Source organism: Centruroides sculpturatus, unplaced genomic scaffold (genome assembly GCF_000671375.1).
Source record: "Centruroides sculpturatus isolate CEXI.00-Female unplaced genomic scaffold, Cexi_2.0 scaffold1309, whole genome shotgun sequence".
Lineage (NCBI taxonomy): Eukaryota > Metazoa > Arthropoda > Arachnida > Scorpiones > Buthidae > Centruroides > Centruroides sculpturatus.
Window position 1 is genome coordinate 152899 of NW_019385432.1, and position 22143 is coordinate 175041.

General features: G+C 28.8%; 2 protein-coding genes across 6 annotated transcripts in view; one reads left to right on the forward strand and one right to left on the reverse strand.

Annotated features, from left to right (window-relative positions):
• The window catches only part of LOC111638924 (cysteine-rich with EGF-like domain protein 1), a 41441-nt gene extending 33829 nt beyond the window's left edge, over positions 1-7612 (reverse strand). For 3 of the 4 annotated variants that reach the window (XM_023384702.1, XM_023384699.1, XM_023384698.1), the window contains exon 1: positions 7277-7405. In XM_023384702.1, coding sequence (XP_023240470.1) covers positions 7277-7282 — 6 coding nt within the window. In that variant the 5' untranslated portion in view covers positions 7283-7405. Of the gene's footprint in view, positions 1-7276; positions 7406-7464 lie in introns of those variants that run through there. The other variant, XM_023384701.1, reaches the window with a different exon arrangement.
• Positions 7552-22143, forward strand: part of LOC111638926 (E3 ubiquitin-protein ligase makorin-1-like) — a 63434-nt gene continuing 48842 nt past the window's right edge. For both annotated transcript variants that reach the window (XM_023384703.1, XM_023384704.1), the window contains exon 1: positions 7552-7665. In XM_023384703.1, the coding sequence (XP_023240471.1) occupies positions 7622-7665 (44 nt within the window). In that variant the 5' untranslated portion in view covers positions 7552-7621. The remainder of the gene's footprint in view (positions 7666-22143) is intronic.

Below are 22143 nucleotides of genomic sequence, written 5' to 3' on the forward strand. Positions count from 1 at the left end.
TTAGTTAACACCTCTAATATTGATTTTATAATGGCTGGTGCTCCAGTAAGCTAAAGAAAATTCTTTGCCTTACAGCAACAATTGTCTGTGTTCATGTAGCACATCACAGCGTTAACCCAGAGTCTCACTAATATCATGTTAGTTATTACTTCCAGGAACGTAGAACCTACAAATCTTGATCATACTAACGATGATGCCAATAATGAATTCTCCTCTGGTGGTGGTAATAAACAACCCAAGCCATGGTAATAAACTCTTAAACTCATGGCCTAAGTCCATGGGTGTAGGAGTCGTACCCAGCTGGCGCCATGATTTAACAACATAAAGTTATATCTAAATTTAAATACATCTGAAAGTAAAGGCTTGCTTGAAGTCCAGGTGACACAACTGACAAGTACACTATACAGCAAGAAGAGGTCAAGGGTTCAAGCCCCATCCTGGGCCAGTTCTATTCAAATGTATAGCCCGATTATTTGGTTATGTATTTATATATTTATAATTTCGGAATGTTTGATATACTTATAGGAGTTAATTGGAGAAAATAAAGTTGAGTTTTTGATAAATATATAAACAGAATATATTTATCAAAACTCTGTTTACCACCATTAAATTATTACATAACATTCAGATTTTTATATATCATTATTATATATAACCTTATTTATAGGACTCTTTTTAACATTTTATTTGTTCTTGAACAAAACAATATTCATATTCAATAGCTTAATGATGCCTTCAACTTTTGATTTTAATTAATACAGTATTAAAATTTCTGCCCAGCAAATTTTATGAATTTCTGGACTTAATGATTATTTAATAGCAGCTGATAGTATGTGATGTACGGTACACCATACAGAATAGAAGTACAGTAGAGTATTGATTATCCGACTCAATTGGGGACTCAGGTTGGTCGGATAACTGAAAAGAAGGAAAAAAATACATTATTAGTATAGTATATTAGGATATTAGTATATATCTATTAACCAACTTTGCATTGAATTTTCATTCATTGATGTTTAGCCTAACAAATTTTTTCTTTAAATAATAATCAATGCTATTGTATCGTTAAAAATTATTTTAAAATTATTTTATTGCTCACGAAACAAACAACCACTCATAATTAGAAAATTAAGCCTCGTTTAAATACTGGCATCCCTTTCATGGTCGAGCCATTGATGCCAGCTAAAACACGCAAAAATTTAACAAAAATAATATTAAAGTAGCCAAGATATAGCCTAATATTGTAGCGCCACATCACTAGCGAACATTTGAAATTTGCCGACTAGAACGGTCGGTTAACCGATGTGATGGTTAATCGGGGGTCGAATAATCGATGCTCTACTGTAATGTTGGTTATTTCTATTCTGTGGTATGATAAGAAGGGGGTTAAACAAATAAATTGGTTTACCTGTTTTCATCATGTCACACTGTCTCAACCTAGTAGATAAAGAATGCCATCATCAATAAATACATCCACAGAACTTAAATGACTGTGATTGCAGTCAGTGATGAATTCATTACCATAATGTATGGACTGGACTGGGCAAGGCATCTGTACAAATTTGAGTTTATGTTGTAGGATTTTAATTGCCCTCTTCTCACCCTTAACAGTGGGGTTGTCCCTAGAAAAAATTTTGCCAAATCTTTTGTATTTTTTCTATAAAATGGTGTTCTAAATTCCTGTTATGGATTTGTGGAAATACTTTATGGCCTTGCAGTGCAAGGCCATCAAGTATTTCCACAAATCCATAACAGGAATTTAGGTGACTCCTCCTCAATCGTATCAGCTGGCTGACTCTCTTTGTGCAAATCTTCAATTGTACATATCCCAAATGTAATAAGTGCTTCATCAAACTACAAATTTCCAGAAAAAATATTGCAAATATTAACTAAACATTGGAAATGTGAATTGGAAAAGTGTGTATTTCCAAGTCGTGAAGACCTTCCTGACGAGTTTCAGCATAAACAAACTGTACTATTGCATGACATTGCTAATATCTAGTCATGTTGTATTCAACAGATAGAAAAGCGGCATTGAAAGAAACAAAGATGGATGAAAATTTTTTTAACAAATTGTGAAGTCAAGCAAAATGCTAATGAACATATGTAATTTGCCTCTTTTTATGCTTACAGTATGTACTGTTTTTATGCTTACAGTATGTACTGTTTTGTGTACTGTTCTTATATGTAAGGGTTAAAAACAGCAATTTTTTGAATAATGGATATTTCCTGGATGTGGGAAATCAGTTGTTTGCAATATAATGAATGATTTTTGGCAGCCTGAGCAATCTGTTAAAGTGAGATTCTGTACAAGCCAACTTGGGATTTTTAATATTGGTCATAAATGCATAGTTTTTGAAGACAACACATTAATAATATTGTATTATTTTGAAAAGATGAAGATTTTCTAGCTAAGGTTGACACACTAACAACTGTTTCCAAAGGTGGATTCTCAGTCCAAAAGACAAAGGGTTGGCGACTTGTAATCACTTTGTGGCGACCAATTTCGCACTTCGTCCGATCGCCACCAGAGGGAGTTCGGAGGTTTTAAAAGACCGATTCGAACACGTGCCTTCGTCCTTTTGTCGACTCCTCGTCTAGAGTACGGACTCCTATTCAATTGTGCTACCTGAACTCTTTTGTTGGCAACTAGTCGCCACATTGGTGACCCGAACGTGATCCAACCTCAATCCAATTTCATCTGGACATTCACGCCATTAATTTCAACGGTTTTTGTTCCATCCGCAAAATCGGATTCACCGCATATTTTATTTTGTGATATTTTTTGGAGCAACCACATGGCCACAGAACAAAGGTCGAGTAACTTCCCGCACTTACGCTAGGTAAGCGTATCATTTTTTTTTCTCGCTCATCGGAACTCTCTACTCGTACGCCCGGCTATCGAACAATTCGTGCGTTTCACATTTAACCGATTTTTTTTTGGGCTCTCATCCTTTGTTCTGAAAATCAGCATGCCGCTCAGCGACCAGCCAGAAACAATGGCCGTCAACGTAACTCGAGTCGCTGTTAAGCCTCCGCCGTTTTGGAAGCCGAATCCGACGTTATGGTTCGCGCAACTCGAGGCACAATTTGCCATCTCCGGGATATCCGCAGACTCCACAAAATTCAACCACGTGATTTCAGCAATCGAGTCCGAGGTGCTCAACTCAGTTAGTGACTTAATTCTACACCCACCGGCCAGCGAAAAATACGAGGCCCTCAAAAAACGTCTCATTGAGCTACANTGAATAATAATAATAATAATAAGTTTCAATAAAAATAATAAAATGTAAATTGAATTTTATTATAATAAGTTTGCTTGAATTTCCTTTCTTCCGAGATTGCAGCAATGCGCGATGGGTAAGCTAGTTGTTAATAAAGAAACATTCCACATATTTCATTTGTTCAAAAAATAAGATAGCAAACAGGCCTGCTAAGGGGCAAAAGGGGTCCCCTCTATCTTGGGTTTGATACAAATTCTTGTCAGCCCTGTATGGCACACCTCATGGATAACAGTGCAGCTCTGAATAAGATGGTTGGGACCTTATCAGAACTATAGGAGTAAAAGAGTCAAAAAGAACTGATGGTGTACATATGACCCTTTGCAAGATACAGCTCTCCAAAATCAGCTTGTTAAACATGCAACCAAGGCTGTGGAGTCAGAGTGGTGAAGATTTGGTGTTTTAGTTGAAGTTGGAGTCTTCAAAAATCTCCCTGACTGCAACTCCTTTTTACTTTTCCAACTTGTTATGTATATAAAAAATGAAAAAGTATTTGAATCATGTCACATTTGACCCTCTGAGTTTTTTGCAAATCTATATGTTTGAAGATCTCTTTAACCCAAAACTATCAAATAAAGGGAATTTCGCACATATGCTGGCATCTAATTTGTTTAATTTCTTTATTCTGTTCTGAAATATTAAAAATATCTCAGAATGAGTAAAGTTTAAGAAAAAAAATTTGGCACAGTAGCATGTGTATAATGGGCATTAATGCTATTAAATATTGGTTCTTAAAGGTTGACAGGGTAGAGACATAGAAGGGATCATGTGTCATATCTCCAGTGTGGTTGGACTTAATGAATATTTTACTTGCTATTAGCATTCACAAATCTTATAATATAATTGAGATGGATTAATAATAATAATAATAAGCTCAGAGTTCAAATGGTTAGGTGTTGAAAGTTGAAATTTGGTGCAGTTAGGATATGTCATAAGAATGTACCGAATTTATACCAATCATTTAATTAGCCATATTATAGCCCGATATTTACGCAATCATTTAGTGGTTTAGAATGTACCGTACACTAAGAAGGGATTTTTTGAAATTCCTCTCACAGGGGGAGAGGGAGAAGGTTAAGGATTATCTTGAAGAACTCCATTTCTACTGTACTATTATAGATGTGGTTTTTTTGTGTTTTTGCAAAAAATTGAACATAGTTTTAGACCTATCTAAAAATTCTCTAATTAATCTTGGAAGAGGAGAGGACCTAATTCTTGCACCCAGTGAAAATGGGTAAGATTGGTTATAATCCAATAATCTTAATCTTCGTTATTGTTACTTTTTGCCCGAGCAACATATGGCTCATCTGCTAGATTTTTATAAAACTTGTCTCTACCCTCAAAATTAAGCTTGAGTTCTATATGAGTACAGAGAGAAAAGGAAATCTTACAAAATTTGAAGATGATATTTACCATGCATTGGAAAAAATAAATCACATTGACTACTCTAAGTTTGGATGTTAAAATGGCAATATTTCACTATCCAGACATTATCCAAGATACAGCATTGTCACAGCATTGCCACTAACCAAGTTTCAGTAGAGTGTTTATTTTCTGCTCTTATTATTATTAAATATGATTTAAGAGCTTCAGTAAATGCTAACTTAATAGAAGTGATTTTTTTGTAAGGAGTGATTCAGTTTATAACAGAGATGAAAAATAATAAATTAGTCAATATGGCAAAATAAACAACCTTTTTCTTTACCAGTCTAAATGTTATATTTCTCATTCTTGATTTAGTTTAATGTATCTGTATACTTATATATTATCCAATATACTCGTATATTATAAAAATGTTGAACATAATACAGTAGACCTCCCTATAAAACAGGTTCATATAATACGAATTCGTATATAGCGGCAAAAATATTGCAACAGTATTTGTATAAAGACCCTAAAAGAAACTTGTAAAATACCGTAAAACGTCATCGTTGACTTGTGTCACAACAGGATTGGTCGAATCTAGACCAATAGCGGATATTGCACAAACCGATGAGTTTAAATGAGCAGTGGACCTACTAAAAACCATTTATTATTTAACAGCCATAAAAATTATATTTATATTAATGATGTCTCCAAAGTTCAGCAAATATTTTGCAAAAAAATAATTTATCAGGAAGCATGCACCCACCGTTCGATGCACCACTCCACGACGAAAACAAGCTTAAGCAATGGCGTCGTCGAATGGTGCACACTCAGTAAGTAATCCTACAATTTTTTGTTTGTAGCATAGTTTATATGGATTATTCCCAAAAAATTATACGTGTTTTGGAAATGTTGAGTCAAATTAGTACATAGTTGATGTGATGGTGTTTCTCATGTTTTATGAGCTTTTAGCTATCTCTAGTAAAGAGATAGAAGATAGGCTGATTTCAGGGAATTATATTTGTTTTTTTGACATTTTTATTCTTATGGGTATGGTCTACAACTCTGAAAAGGGCACAATTGCAGATGTGAATGATGCTGTTGAGATCTTAACAGAGCTGTAGAGCATGCCTGTAGGAGCAAAAAAAGTCAAAGGAACAATATCTCTACATGTGACCCTTTGTGAGATATAGCCCCAACTGGAATTGGGCACGATTGGGAGCCATTCTGCATGCTCTGCTAAGACTATCATATTTAACTATTCAGCCCATGTGATTATGCCAACTTTGAGTAGACCACTCGACTGTTCATAAAGTATTTAATGTTATATAATTTTACAGGGTGTGGGGCCTTTCCCCACGTAGTCGTCGCGGTGAGAGCAGTAGCGAGCACCAAAATGCACAACTACACGTGGAGCATGGAGAATAGGCAGTTGTACTGGTTCAAGATAAAATCTGTTTTCGGTCAGAAGTTAATGCATTTATTATTTATATTAAAGACACCAATGACTATGCCTAAAACAAATTTGCTTGCAAACATGACGTACGCAAGCAAGACGGCAACCAGATTTGCCGCCACTGGGGTTTTACATTTGGAGGAGACCATCTCGCAGAGTTGCACGTCAAACATTTCTTTATTCTTTACTAATAAATATCATTAGAATGTCTGACCATCGTGCTGGATTATCTGTTAAACACACGATAAGATTAGTGGAGTGTGCAACATAATTCCTGGGAGTAGGGCAATTTTGGGAGACTATATCTTATGAAGGGTCACATATAGAAATACTTTTCCTTTGACATTTTTGCTCCTAAGGGCGTGCTCCATATCTCTGTTAGGGTCCCAACAGTGTCAATCACATCTACAATCTTATCCCGAAGATATCCAACTGCCATATTCAGAGCTACACTTTTATCCACATCACGTGCATGTGTTTCTAGATTTGCATTTTTTTTTTTCATATACACTCGACCCCCTATAACACTGTTGATTATTCCGTTTTATATGAATTCCATGTTGTACGAGTCACTTGGATTTTACAAATACATGCGCCAGGCTGTGAATGGCTCAATATTTGTAAAATCTAAGTGACTCGTACAACGTGGATTTCATATAAAACGGAATAATCAACAGTGTTATAGGGGGTCGACTTGTACATGATTCACGTGAATTAAAGACAATGTAAATAGACGATCCCCAATGACTGTAAAGAAATCTGCATTAAGACAAATCACTGTTTCTTATTAAAGCTTTCTTTTGGGGATTAAAATATAAATTATGCTCCCGAAAACATCTTCATACGGTTACACTCTGTACAAGTCGACCCCCCTATAACACTGGTTGTTTTTCCATTTTATACGAATTCCATGTTATACGAGTCACTTAGATTTTACAAATACGTGAGCCGTTCACAGCCCAGCACACTTATTTGTAAAATGTAAGTGACTTGTATAACATGGAATTCATATAAAACGGAAAAATCAACAGTGTTATAGGGGGATCGACTTGTACAAATCCATTATACAAGAGTAAAAAAAATCGCGAATTATCACTAAATTAAAGAATTTTATAGAGAAAAAAACTGTATAAAGTTGTTAAATAGACTTTAAATTTATCGACAGAGTACTCACACGCATAAAAATTCCAATTTTTAAATAAATTTAAAGGCCCGAAACACACGACCGCAGAAGGTAAACATCGCAAACCAAACGAAACAGACGAACTTTGCAAATAATTTTATCGAAAACGTACGCGCTGCACCCTTTAAAATTCATATAAAACAATGAAATTCGGTAAGAATAAATAATAAAATACTCACGTTTTTTTTAACACGCGTGTCGTTACCTTCCAAGATTCGTTAATAAAATAACATGATCAAATGAATAAGATCCACATCATCATCGTCTGTCGGCCGGATCACGTGACGCGGCTTCGAGATTAATCCGAATCTTCCGCCGAGGTTATCTCCATCCAAGATGGCGGAAGGCAACCCGACAAGATCGCCGAATATATTATGTCGGTGAGTTGTAAACAACGATTAATAGATTTAAATTTATAGCCAGAATGAATATAAATGATAAAAACAACCGACTTGATTTAAAAAATAAACGTAATCGATGGTGATTACGTAAATATGACGTTTTGAAGTTAGGGCTACTTATCAAACGACTCTAGGCCTAACGTTCTAAAGCAAGGAGATCGTCGACCTTCGATTGAATATTTTCCGATGTTTTTGAAAATATCTCGTTTAAATAACGTTTTAATTCATTTTTTTAAAGGCCCAAACATTATTTTAACTCGAAAGATTTAAAAAATTATAAAATAAACATTATAAATCTTTTCGGAAATTAAATTTTCCACTAAGTTAATTCAATGGGCGCTTACTTAATAAAGCTTAATTATAAAAATAATAACGATTAATTTGAATTTAGAAATAGATTTAAATTTTTTAAAAATAAACTATTGTTCTAAATATACAACGCCCACAGAAAACAAATGTGAAGTTGTTTTCGATTTTAAATATGGAAAAGTGGATTATTATATGCTTTTTAAAACTAATTATACGTTAATTTTTATATAATGCAACAATCAGCTGTTTTATGGGAGAAATAATTACGTAATCCCCCCTTTTTTTTGAATTGTTTAAAATATCGTCAATTTCTTTCTTGTTTGAAATTTTAACGTTAAATTTAAACTTTTTTATACGTTTACTTGACGTGAAAACGTACAAATTACGTTATAATATGATAAGATTTTATCAAAATTCAATTAAAATCGAATGGTTTTTTTTTTGTTTTCACTTTTTGATTGATGTGTTTGTGTTTATTGCAACTTTTAAATGAGAATTTTAAGGTTTTTTTAATGTCATTTTGGATAATTTTTTGGCCGAATCAAGAGTTGTTTTGTCTTCGCTTCTTGTTGGATGCCATTTGTTCGGTTTTATTCCTAATTTTCAATGTTTTAAGTAAAATATGTCAGATTTTGAAGTAAAATATGCAAATTTTACTATAAAACAACAAGTTTTTACCGAAATTTGCTTTTATTTCCACGTCTTAATGGAATTTTTTTTATTTAATTCCTAAATTTAAATGCTTTAATTAATATTTTTATATGTTTCTTTAATGAAAAAACAGTCAAATTATTTTATGAAGTGATAACATTTTATCTGAATTAATTTTAATTTAAATAACGTGGTTTTTGTTTTACTATTCAATTTATTTCTAAATTTAACCAATTTAACAAAAATTTCTAAATGGTTTTTTTAATGAAGTAAGATAAATTATCTTATAAAATAATATGTATTTATTTTGGTTGAGAAATGTTTTGCTTTTGCTTCTTCGTAGACCTGTTTTTATTTGTTTAATGAAGGTAATTGTCAGTTTATGTTTAATTGTGTTTTTTAAAAAGTATATTGACATTTGATTATTGTTTATAAACTGTTAGTGTTTTTAAACACATTAATATTTTGTAAACAATGTTTTTAATTGTTATGTAAACATGATAAATAAACATGCCAAAGTTCCTAAATGACATGCACTTAATAGTGAAGCTTGTTTATTGTTTAAAACTTGCATATAAATCTAATATATGGTAATATATCTTTTACAGATTGTTATTTCTTTAAAATTAATGTATTAGATATGTAGTAAAATGCCAATAGATATAAGAAATATTATCCATTCTTATTATAAATTTATTTCCTTTTTATATCTTGAAAGGTAAAATTTTTAGAGACAGGAAAAAGTAATAACTTGTTTAGTTTAAGACGATAAAAATAATATAAAGTGGAAAATATTTGGGTTATTACTAATTACAAATAATAATTGAGCAGTGATAACAGATTTTAATATTTGAATAAATATATCAAAATAATGCACAAAATGCACAAACCTGATTTTCAAGTAATATCAAATGATCATCTGAATTATTGGGCTATATAATTAGGCTTATTTAATTTAGCTTTATTATAGCCTGATGAATAAATGTATTTATTAATTAAAAATCTGTTACAGAACATTTTTATAATATGAATTATGAACACTTATGAATACATGGCTTAATAAATACATTTAATGCATTAAATGTATTTATTAAGGCAACCAAAAAATATTTATTGTAGAAACTTTTTGGTTTTCTTGAAGCCATCCTCAGCTACTGCAATACTCATATTCATACTGTATATTCTAAAATGGAACACTGAAAATTATTATAGTTACACATTCTAAATGTTTGGAATTAAAATTTAAAAGTGGAATATGCATTTGAAATTATAACTGTGATCTATTCTAAAATGGAATACACTTTGTAATTGTTTAAATTATTTTTTGAATGCCTTAAATAAGCAGTATATACATAAGTGCTGAGATGCTTGTGATTCCAAGTTTAATGGAATTTACAAATTTTTAGTTCAAGGAGGAGGAGGTTTTATATTATTGTTTCTGTATCCATTCTGATAAATGATTTGGGAAATTATATAGGAATTTCATTGTTTATACAATGCAGTTTGGTTAATTTGAATCTATATGTATGTTTAAATTAGCAAGGATATATTAAGATATAGAATAAAATGCAATGGATACAATTTCAGCTGTTATAATATAAAATATATACAGTGCATTCTTGCTAATCCAAATTCAACTTATTTTGAATTAGATTTGTTTATTTTTCTGCTAAATGCTGCAGCCAAAAAGAAAAAGAAATCAAAAAATTATTGTCTTGAAAACATGATGAATTATAAAATTAATATTTACTACCCATTTTAATATATATGTACTGTACCAGGTACTGAATAGTAAAAAAATCTTTTAATACATCATATTTACTCAAATATAAGACACCATCGAATCTAAGATGTCCCTTAAAATCTAAATGCTTGCCCATGAATTTTTTTTTTGAAAAAAGAAAGAACTTGAGACAAATTTATTGCACAGTAAGGTAAGTTATATATCACTCATGATAAAGCTCAAAAACATTAAAATTAAAACAGATTAAACCAATACTCCCCCAACTTATTTGGAATAGAATGTGAAATAGCATAAGCAAATAAAAAATACCATTCTGGCTGAATATGAGAAAAAGAAGGTATAAAACTAGCTCCTGAAAACCACCGAGAACTAATAATTTCCTCTCACAAAATACACAACCTCGATGTTGGATTAAGTTTCCTCTACTGTGCAAGAGCAGCAATAGGAGGTCTGTTCAACCACTATCTTGGTATTAAAGTTGGAAATCTCTTTACTTTCCATGTTAAGCTTTTTTGAATCTACACTGGATTTGATTATCACATTTTCTTACATGCAATCATCCTCATTGCTATTTGAAGCATTGCAAATGCATTTCTTGAAAGAGTGCTGTGTAAGTTTTTCTGAGATTTTTATCCAAGTACTTATGATATTACTGTTACGAGATTGAGCAAAGTTGATCTCTTCAATATTTACTATTACAGATATTAATCTAATAAAATCATTAAAATTATACAATGGAATTAAGACAAGATAGTAAGATGACAGAGAAGTAAGATGCATGGCCTTAGAGGTCATAAAATTATGACATATTACATCAAATTGAAGATGCATATTATTTTTCAGAGCTACTAAAATATGAGAAAAGTGAATCTTATATTCAAATAAAAACATTTTTTTTGTAGTTTCTTTTTACTTCTTTTCTATAAGACTCCCATTAATTTGAACAACTTCATTGACAAGAATGCTCTGTATGTCAAGAACACATGGGTTATTAGACTTTCAAGTAATCCAAGTTTAATATACATTTATAGTATATTTACTAATTTGCTGAGATATTATTCTGTTAAAAAATCTGTGAAATAAATAAATAAATTTCTTTTTTTCATAATATTCAGATTAAATGAATTTAAAATTTTTCATTATACATAGTATCATCATCTGTAGTAAACAATAAATTTGTAAAGCAATGAAAATTTTAACATTATAACAGATGATTATATTAATTATACAGAATGTTTATCTGAATAAATAATAATTACTAAAAATAACTCTATTTAACTGTAATTTCTTAATAATCTAAATACAAGATAGCTCCAAAATTAGTCCAATGTTCTAAACACAACTCTATTATGGTGTTTAACAATAAAGTTTAAGAAAATGAGATTCTTTACATTTAGTATACAGTTTGCAGCATTCTAAAACTATAAGTTCTCTGATTTACAAGTATTCTTATCAATAAATCATTGCTAATTTTAGGAAGCCACTTTTTATTAATTAAAAGGTTTTTGGTCAAAATCTGATCATTCTAACCTGAAAATTTTAGCTTTTCAGGTTTAGAATAATATAACATCATTCCTTTAATTTATAAAAAGTTGGTTCTGTGAAATTAGAAGTGTTCTTTATTTATTTACAAAGATTGTGTTAAGTTTATAACCTTTTATTGTTATCTTGAATGCTTAAACAATAAATTACATATTCTTAGTTAACTAATTTTTGGTTTGCTTAGTATGTGATTCAATTAGATTTTTATTTCATTTGCTTATATTTAGAAATAAAAATAATTTGATTTTCTAGTTAGTGAGAAAATATAGCATTGTTTGATTTCTTTGTCTTTTTTTAAAATTTAATGATAGAAAAATATATTCATTATTTAATTTAAGAATGTTTTTATTATGAAATTCTGTCTGTAATGTGTTATTGTTTAATAATTTATCGTTGAGAAAGTTAAACAATTTAATGAATCATTAGATTTTTTTTTCTTCAAATAATAATGTTTTTATATTTCATTTCAGTTTTCCTTTAAGCTTTAAAATAAAAAGATAATCAGAATTAGGCTGTTAATATTGAGAAGAAATATACTGTGAAATCTTGATCTATCATTCCCATATCAATTGTTTTCCCACATTTATCATTTTTCTCCAGTCCAAAATAAGTACCCATATATATATATAATGTTAATTTTCTTTTATTTTTGTTCTTGCATAGTTTGTTTTCCCTTAATGTTCGTTCTGTATTTTAACTAAAAGAAAAATATTCCACATCAATCATTTTACCCACAATAGGAGACACTGATTTTTGTATATTAATAATAAAAGCTCCCCATATTTAAAAGTTAAATCCAAAGTTAAAAAAAGTTAAAAACTGAACCAATTTTCTAAATAGCTTTTCTTAATAAACTGTAATTCATAGCGTAATATAATACAGTACTGTACTATAATATTGTAATAATGTCGAAAGACACAGATTATCTTTTCATGATAATTCTTGGGATTATTTACAATTAAGTGTACTTTATTTTATTGTACATATTGGATACGTTTCCTGGTAAAAGCACTTAAAGCCACTTTGTTAAAAGACAGTTAAGCTATTTCTGCTTTAAGTTAGCCACTGCAGTATTAGTGCAGCGAGATTCTGAACACTGAAAGCAGAAGTTAAGATTGCTGCCATCATAAATTATATGCATACCAGTTGACCCCCCCTATAACACTGTTGATTATTCCATTTTATATGAATTCCATGTTGTACGAGTCACTTAGATTTTACAAATATGTGCCGGGCTCTGAAAGGCTCACGTATTTGTAAAATCTAAGTGACGCGTACAACATGGAATTCATATAAAACAGAATAATCAACAGTGTTATAGGGGGGGTCGACTGGTATTATGTAATTAAAATGAAGATTGTGACATGAAAATGTTACAATCATTCATTTTTTAACTGGTTATCCAAAAAATTAGAAACCTACTTTTTTACGTAACCTTTATACTGATATAAATGTTTTCAGATTTATTAGTAATGGCAAATGCACATGTTATACTGTTGTTTATCATATAAGTAATGCGTTCTTACACAACATCAAATTTTTCTGATTGGCTACCTTCAATATATCAATACATTAGGTATTCGTATCGAAACAAAATAGAACAAATTACAGTATTCTTAACAATATTTTCAAATGTAAAATAAATGCCTGTTTGTGTACAAGCATCATATCATTTAGTATTACAGAGAGCCATCATATAGGCATATAACTGAAAAATACACATTTCATACAAGATAAACAATAAAAACATTGACGTCATAAATTTTCCATGTCAATCATTTTTCCCCCAAGTCTCACCAAAAATGATAGATCTAGGTTTCACTGTAAATAAAAGCCAAGTTTGTCTTACCGCATATCTTTAATACTTCTTTGTTATCAATCTTCAAACATATTTATATATCAATTATTATTTAATGTCAATCTGTAAATATTGTGCAAGTTTCAAAACACATAAAATGCAAGGATTAACTAGCTACTGCTGTTAATCTGTTGAATTAATCAATGCACTTTTAACAGTGGGTAAAGTTGAAAAAATGCTAAATGTTTTCAACTTAATGGGATTTTACTTTCATCTGTTCATGCTTGAAGATGACCTGTTAGAATATAAATGCTTATAATACAGGGTTTGCCAAAATGAATTCTATCATTTTAAATGACTGTAATTATGTTAATTATTATCTGAAAAGTAAGCAATGTACATCAATTGATAGAGTAACCATCCAAGTTTCTTTTCCAGTTTTCATACAAATATCTTGTGATGTACTAATTTTAGGAAGCAAATGAAGATGGAGACTTTGCAACAGAAAAGGCATTTTGTATTCTGAAGTTTGCAAAGTTGAAATTGTTCATCATCACGTAACATGAGTAACCACAGGAGCTATAGAGTTGCAGTTGCCACGGGAAGTATGATTACAGACAGTGCCGGCCCAAGGCGAATTTCAGGACGGAGCAAGATCCTATTATGGCGCCCCCCTTGGTTGTCCCTAATTTATACCCTTTAATTTTCTTTACCACTGAGGCGCCCCCTAGGACTTAGCGCCTGGAGTGGCTGCTCCATTCGCCCAATGGTAGGGCCGGCTCTGATTACAGATATGTTGTAATGAGCATAGGAAGAATTTGAGTATCAGTTGGATGCGTTCTGAGCAATGCATTGAGAAACTGTAATGGACAATTGTAAAACTTGGACAGTTCCAATGTTGTAATGTATGTCACAACATTTTCAGATAATGATTAACATAATTACAATAATTTAAAATGGTAGTATTCTTTTCGGAAAACTGTATATGTATCCAATTACTTCTTTGACTATAAAGGAATGAAAAGGTGGTAGAAAATCTAACTAACCCTGATAAATGTAAGTTATAATCACTTTAAATTATATTAAAAGTTTTTCTCATTTTAGAATGTGTGAGTAATATTATTTAAAATAAGAGAAGTTTCATTATTTTTATTTTGGAAGACATAAAACCTAATACTAATTCAAAGAAATAGTTTATATTTAGTTGCTCTATTTTAAAATAAAAATATTTCAAACTGTACATAATTAATACAAGATTTACTTTTAGTTAGTTTTATTTCACTTAAGCATAAAATTTCTTTGTTAATTTTTACATCAAGGACATAATTTATTAGAAAAATGAGTTAATAAATATGTCATTGTATAAAGATATATTTAAGAAATGGAGATGGATTACAAGAACATGGATCCGGATAAGTGACAGATTAAGCAGATAAATATATAATAGATGCCAAGTATATCAATACTGCAACAGAAATTACTATTATTTAATACTTAATGAAAGAAACATATCAAATTAACTGAGTGAATGGTTTTGAAAGAATTAAGCTAAAAAATCAATAAATGATTTAAAATTAATTGATTGAAGAAATGTGGCATGAATTGTGCAGTGCATTACATATTCGAAAATATAATAATATTATTATTATTAGATAACTAATTATAGTATAATGAATTTGTAAGTGATATCTATTTTTACTACAACTATAAATAATTGAAATTAAATTTAAAATGGGGAAAATACAGTATTTTTAGTTTATTCTTTCCTTATTATTACTTGTAAATTTATATATTTAACTGCAGAATTTTGTAAATTTTTTAAAAATAATTATATTAACATATTTTCCATATTTATTATTTATTTAAAATAACTATTATTATTGTAAATAAATAATAAATGATTTCCTGCATATAACTCACATCTAGTTTATAATCTGCAAAAATTGCTAGAAACTGTAGTCTGCATTTGCTTTTAAAATGCAGATAACCCTCAGGTTATATGCNTAATTAAAATGAAGATTGTGACATGAAAATGTTACAATCATTCATTTTTTAACTGGTTATCCAAAAAATTAGAAACCTACTTTTTTACGTAACCTTTATACTGATATAAATGTTTTCAGATTTATTAGTAATGGCAAATGCACATGTTATACTGTTGTTTATCATATAAGTAATGCGTTCTTACACAACATCAAATTTTTCTGATTGGCTACCTTCAATATATCAATACATTAGGTATTCGTATCGAAACAAAATAGAACAAATTACAGTATTCTTAACAATATTTTCAAATGTAAAATAAATGCCTGTTTGTGTACAAGCATCATATCATTTAGTATTACAGAGAGCCATCATATAGGCATATAACTGAAAAATACACATTTCATACAAGATAAACAATAAAAACATTGACGTCATAAATTTTCCATGTCAATCATTTTTCCCCCAAGTCTCACCAAAAATGATAGATCTAGGTTTCACTGTAAATAAAAGCCAAGTTTGTCTTACCGCATATCTTTAATACTTCTTTGTTATCAATCTTCAAACATATTTATATATCAATTATTATTTAATGTCAATCTGTAAATATTGTGCAAGTTTCAAAACACATAAAATGCAAGGATTAACTAGCTACTGCTGTTAATCTGTTGAATTAATCAATGCACTTTTAACAGTGGGTAAAGTTGAAAAAATGCTAAATGTTTTCAACTTAATGGGATTTTACTTTCATCTGTTCATGCTTGAAGATGACCTGTTAGAATATAAATGCTTATAATACAGGGTTTGCCAAAATGAATTCTATCATTTTAAATGACTGTAATTATGTTAATTATTATCTGAAAAGTAAGCAATGTACATCAATTAACAGAGTAGCCATTCAAATTTCATCTGCCATCTGCATTCAAACATTTTTTTTTTTCTACTGCCTCTGGGAGTGCCATAAATGAAAATAATGACTCTATAACAAAGAAGACATGTGTTATAGTCTAGTCAGAATCAGTTATTATTGTGCAACAAAAAATTTCTCTTTCATGGTGGATCACTTTGAAATTGTCTGTGAAATTCAAAAAATTGTATTGCACAATGATTGATTTCAACTTTGTGAACTGCAGACACCAAATGCTTTCTCTGTTGCAGAGTTGTCATTTTGTTTATGGTGCTCACAAGAGGCAGAANAAATTATAAAATAAACATTATAAATCTTTTCGGAAATTAAATTTTCCACTAAGTTAATTCAATGGGCGCTTACTTAATAAAGCTTAATTATAAAAATAATAACGATTAATTTGAATTTAGAAATAGATTTAAATTTTTTAAAAATAAACTATTGTTCTAAATATACAACGCCCACAGAAAACAAATGTGAAGTTGTTTTCGATTTTAAATATGGAAAAGTGGATTATTATATGCTTTTTAAAACTAATTATACGTTAATTTTTATATAATGCAACAATCAGCTGTTTTATGGGAGAAATAATTACGTAATCCCCCCTTTTTTTTGAATTGTTTAAAATATCGTCAATTTCTTTCTTGTTTGAAATTTTAACGTTAAATTTAAACTTTTTTATACGTTTACTTGACGTGAAAACGTACAAATTACGTTATAATATGATAAGATTTTATCAAAATTCAATTAAAATCGAATGGTTTTTTTTTTGTTTTCACTTTTTGATTGATGTGTTTGTGTTTATTGCAACTTTTAAATGAGAATTTTAAGGTTTTTTTAATGTCATTTTGGATAATTTTTTGGCCGAATCAAGAGTTGTTTTGTCTTCGCTTCTTGTTGGATGCCATTTGTTCGGTTTTATTCCTAATTTTCAATGTTTTAAGTAAAATATGTCAGATTTTGAAGTAAAATATGCAAATTTTACTATAAAACAACAAGTTTTTACCGAAATTTGCTTTTATTTCCACGTCTTAATGGAATTTTTTTTATTTAATTCCTAAATTTAAATGCTTTAATTAATATTTTTATATGTTTCTTTAATGAAAAAACAGTCAAATTATTTTATGAAGTGATAACATTTTATCTGAATTAATTTTAATTTAAATAACGTGGTTTTTGTTTTACTATTCAATTTATTTCTAAATTTAACCAATTTAACAAAAATTTCTAAATGGTTTTTTTAATGAAGTAAGATAAATTATCTTATAAAATAATATGTATTTATTTTGGTTGAGAAATGTTTTGCTTTTGCTTCTTCGTAGACCTGTTTTTATTTGTTTAATGAAGGTAATTGTCAGTTTATGTTTAATTGTGTTTTTTAAAAAGTATATTGACATTTGATTATTGTTTATAAACTGTTAGTGTTTTTAAACACATTAATATTTTGTAAACAATGTTTTTAATTGTTATGTAAACATGATAAATAAACATGCCAAAGTTCCTAAATGACATGCACTTAATAGTGAAGCTTGTTTATTGTTTAAAACTTGCATATAAATCTAATATATGGTAATATATCTTTTACAGATTGTTATTTCTTTAAAATTAATGTATTAGATATGTAGTAAAATGCCAATAGATATAAGAAATATTATCCATTCTTATTATAAATTTATTTCCTTTTTATATCTTGAAAGGTAAAATTTTTAGAGACAGGAAAAAGTAATAACTTGTTTAGTTTAAGACGATAAAAATAATATAAAGTGGAAAATATTTGGGTTATTACTAATTACAAATAATAATTGAGCAGTGATAACAGATTTTAATATTTGAATAAATATATCAAAATAATGCACAAAATGCACAAACCTGATTTTCAAGTAATATCAAATGATCATCTGAATTATTGGGCTATATAATTAGGCTTATTTAATTTAGCTTTATTATAGCCTGATGAATAAATGTATTTATTAATTAAAAATCTGTTACAGAACATTTTTATAATATGAATTATGAACACTTATGAATACATGGCTTAATAAATACATTTAATGCATTAAATGTATTTATTAAGGCAACCAAAAAATATTTATTGTAGAAACTTTTTGGTTTTCTTGAAGCCATCCTCAGCTACTGCAATACTCATATTCATACTGTATATTCTAAAATGGAACACTGAAAATTATTATAGTTACACATTCTAAATGTTTGGAATTAAAATTTAAAAGTGGAATATGCATTTGAAATTATAACTGTGATCTATTCTAAAATGGAATACACTTTGTAATTGTTTAAATTATTTTTTGAATGCCTTAAATAAGCAGTATATACATAAGTGCTGAGATGCTTGTGATTCCAAGTTTAATGGAATTTACAAATTTTTAGTTCAAGGAGGAGGAGGTTTTATATTATTGTTTCTGTATCCATTCTGATAAATGATTTGGGAAATTATATAGGAATTTCATTGTTTATACAATGCAGTTTGGTTAATTTGAATCTATATGTATGTTTAAATTAGCAAGGATATATTAAGATATAGAATAAAATGCAATGGATACAATTTCAGCTGTTATAATATAAAATATATACAGTGCATTCTTGCTAATCCAAATTCAACTTATTTTGAATTAGATTTGTTTATTTTTCTGCTAAATGCTGCAGCCAAAAAGAAAAAGAAATCAAAAAATTATTGTCTTGAAAACATGATGAATTATAAAATTAATATTTACTACCCATTTTAATATATATGTACTGTACCAGGTACTGAATAGTAAAAAAATCTTTTAATACATCATATTTACTCAAATATAAGACACCATCGAATCTAAGATGTCCCTTAAAATCTAAATGCTTGCCCATGAATTTTTTTTTTGAAAAAAGAAAGAACTTGAGACAAATTTATTGCACAGTAAGGTAAGTTATATATCACTCATGATAAAGCTCAAAAACATTAAAATTAAAACAGATTAAACCAATACTCCCCCAACTTATTTGGAATAGAATGTGAAATAGCATAAGCAAATAAAAAATACCATTCTGGCTGAATATGAGAAAAAGAAGGTATAAAACTAGCTCCTGAAAACCACCGAGAACTAATAATTTCCTCTCACAAAATACACAACCTCGATGTTGGATTAAGTTTCCTCTACTGTGCAAGAGCAGCAATAGGAGGTCTGTTCAACCACTATCTTGGTATTAAAGTTGGAAATCTCTTTACTTTCCATGTTAAGCTTTTTTGAATCTACACTGGATTTGATTATCACATTTTCTTACATGCAATCATCCTCATTGCTATTTGAAGCATTGCAAATGCATTTCTTGAAAGAGTGCTGTGTAAGTTTTTCTGAGATTTTTATCCAAGTACTTATGATATTACTGTTACGAGATTGAGCAAAGTTGATCTCTTCAATATTTACTATTACAGATATTAATCTAATAAAATCATTAAAATTATACAATGGAATTAAGACAAGATAGTAAGATGACAGAGAAGTAAGATGCATGGCCTTAGAGGTCATAAAATTATGACATATTACATCAAATTGAAGATGCATATTATTTTTCAGAGCTACTAAAATATGAGAAAAGTGAATCTTATATTCAAATAAAAACATTTTTTTTGTAGTTTCTTTTTACTTCTTTTCTATAAGACTCCCATTAATTTGAACAACTTCATTGACAAGAATGCTCTGTATGTCAAGAACACATGGGTTATTAGACTTTCAAGTAATCCAAGTTTAATATACATTTATAGTATATTTACTAATTTGCTGAGATATTATTCTGTTAAAAAATCTGTGAAATAAATAAATAAATTTCTTTTTTTCATAATATTCAGATTAAATGAATTTAAAATTTTTCATTATACATAGTATCATCATCTGTAGTAAACAATAAATTTGTAAAGCAATGAAAATTTTAACATTATAATAGATGATTATATTAATTATACAGAATGTTTATCTGAATAAATAATAATTACTAAAAATAACTCTATTTAACTGTAATTTCTTAATAATCTAAATACAAGATAGCTCCAAAATTAGTCCAATGTTCTAAACACAACTCTATTATGGTGTTTAACAATAAAGTTTAAGAAAATGAGATTCTTTACATTTAGTATACAGTTTGCAGCATTCTAAAACTATAAGTTCTCTGATTTACAAGTATTCTTATCAATAAATCATTGCTAATTTTAGGAAGCCACTTTTTATTAATTAAAAGGTTTTTGGTCAAAATCTGATCATTCTAACCTGAAAATTTTAGCTTTTCAGGTTTAGAATAATATAACATCATTCCTTTAATTTATAAAAAGTTGGTTCTGTGAAATTAGAAGTGTTCTTTATTTATTTACAAAGATTGTGTTAAGTTTATAACCTTTTATTGTTATCTTGAATGCTTAAACAATAAATTACATATTCTTAGTTAACTAATTTTTGGTTTGCTTAGTATGTGATTCAATTAGATTTTTATTTCATTTGCTTATATTTAGAAATAAAAATAATTTGATTTTCTAGTTAGTGAGAAAATATAGCATTGTTTGATTTCTTTGTCTTTTTTTAAAATTTAATGATAGAAAAATATATTCATTATTTAATTTAAGAATGTTTTTATTATGAAATTCTGTCTGTAATGTGTTATTGTTTAATAATTTATCGTTGAGAAAGTTAAACAATTTAATGAATCATTAGATTTTTTTTTCTTCAAATAATAATGTTTTTATATTTCATTTCAGTTTTCCTTTAAGCTTTAAAATAAAAAGATAATCAGAATTAGGCTGTTAATATTGAGAAGAAATATACTGTGAAATCTTGATCTATCATTCCCATATCAATTGTTTTCCCACATTTATCATTTTTCTCCAGTCCAAAATAAGTACCCATATATATATATAATGTTAATTTTCTTTTATTTTTGTTCTTGCATAGTTTGTTTTCCCTTAATGTTCGTTCTGTATTTTAACTAAAAGAAAAATATTCCACATCAATCATTTTACCCACAATAGGAGACACTGATTTTTGTATATTAATAATAAAAGCTCCCCATATTTAAAAGTTAAATCCAAAGTTAAAAAAAGTTAAAAACTGAACCAATTTTCTAAATAGCTTTTCTTAATAAACTGTAATTCATAGCGTAATATAATACAGTACTGTACTATAATATTGTAATAATGTCGAAAGACACAGATTATCTTTTCATGATAATTCTTGGGATTATTTACAATTAAGTGTACTTTATTTTATTGTACATATTGGATACGTTTCCTGGTAAAAGCACTTAAAGCCACTTTGTTAAAAGACAGTTAAGCTATTTCTGCTTTAAGTTAGCCACTGCAGTATTAGTGCAGCGAGATTCTGAACACTGAAAGCAGAAGTTAAGATTGCTGCCATCATAAATTATATGCATACCAGTTGACCCCCCCTATAACACTGTTGATTATTCCATTTTATATGAATTCCATGTTGTACGAGTCACTTAGATTTTACAAATATGTGCCGGGCTCTGAAAGGCTCACGTATTTGT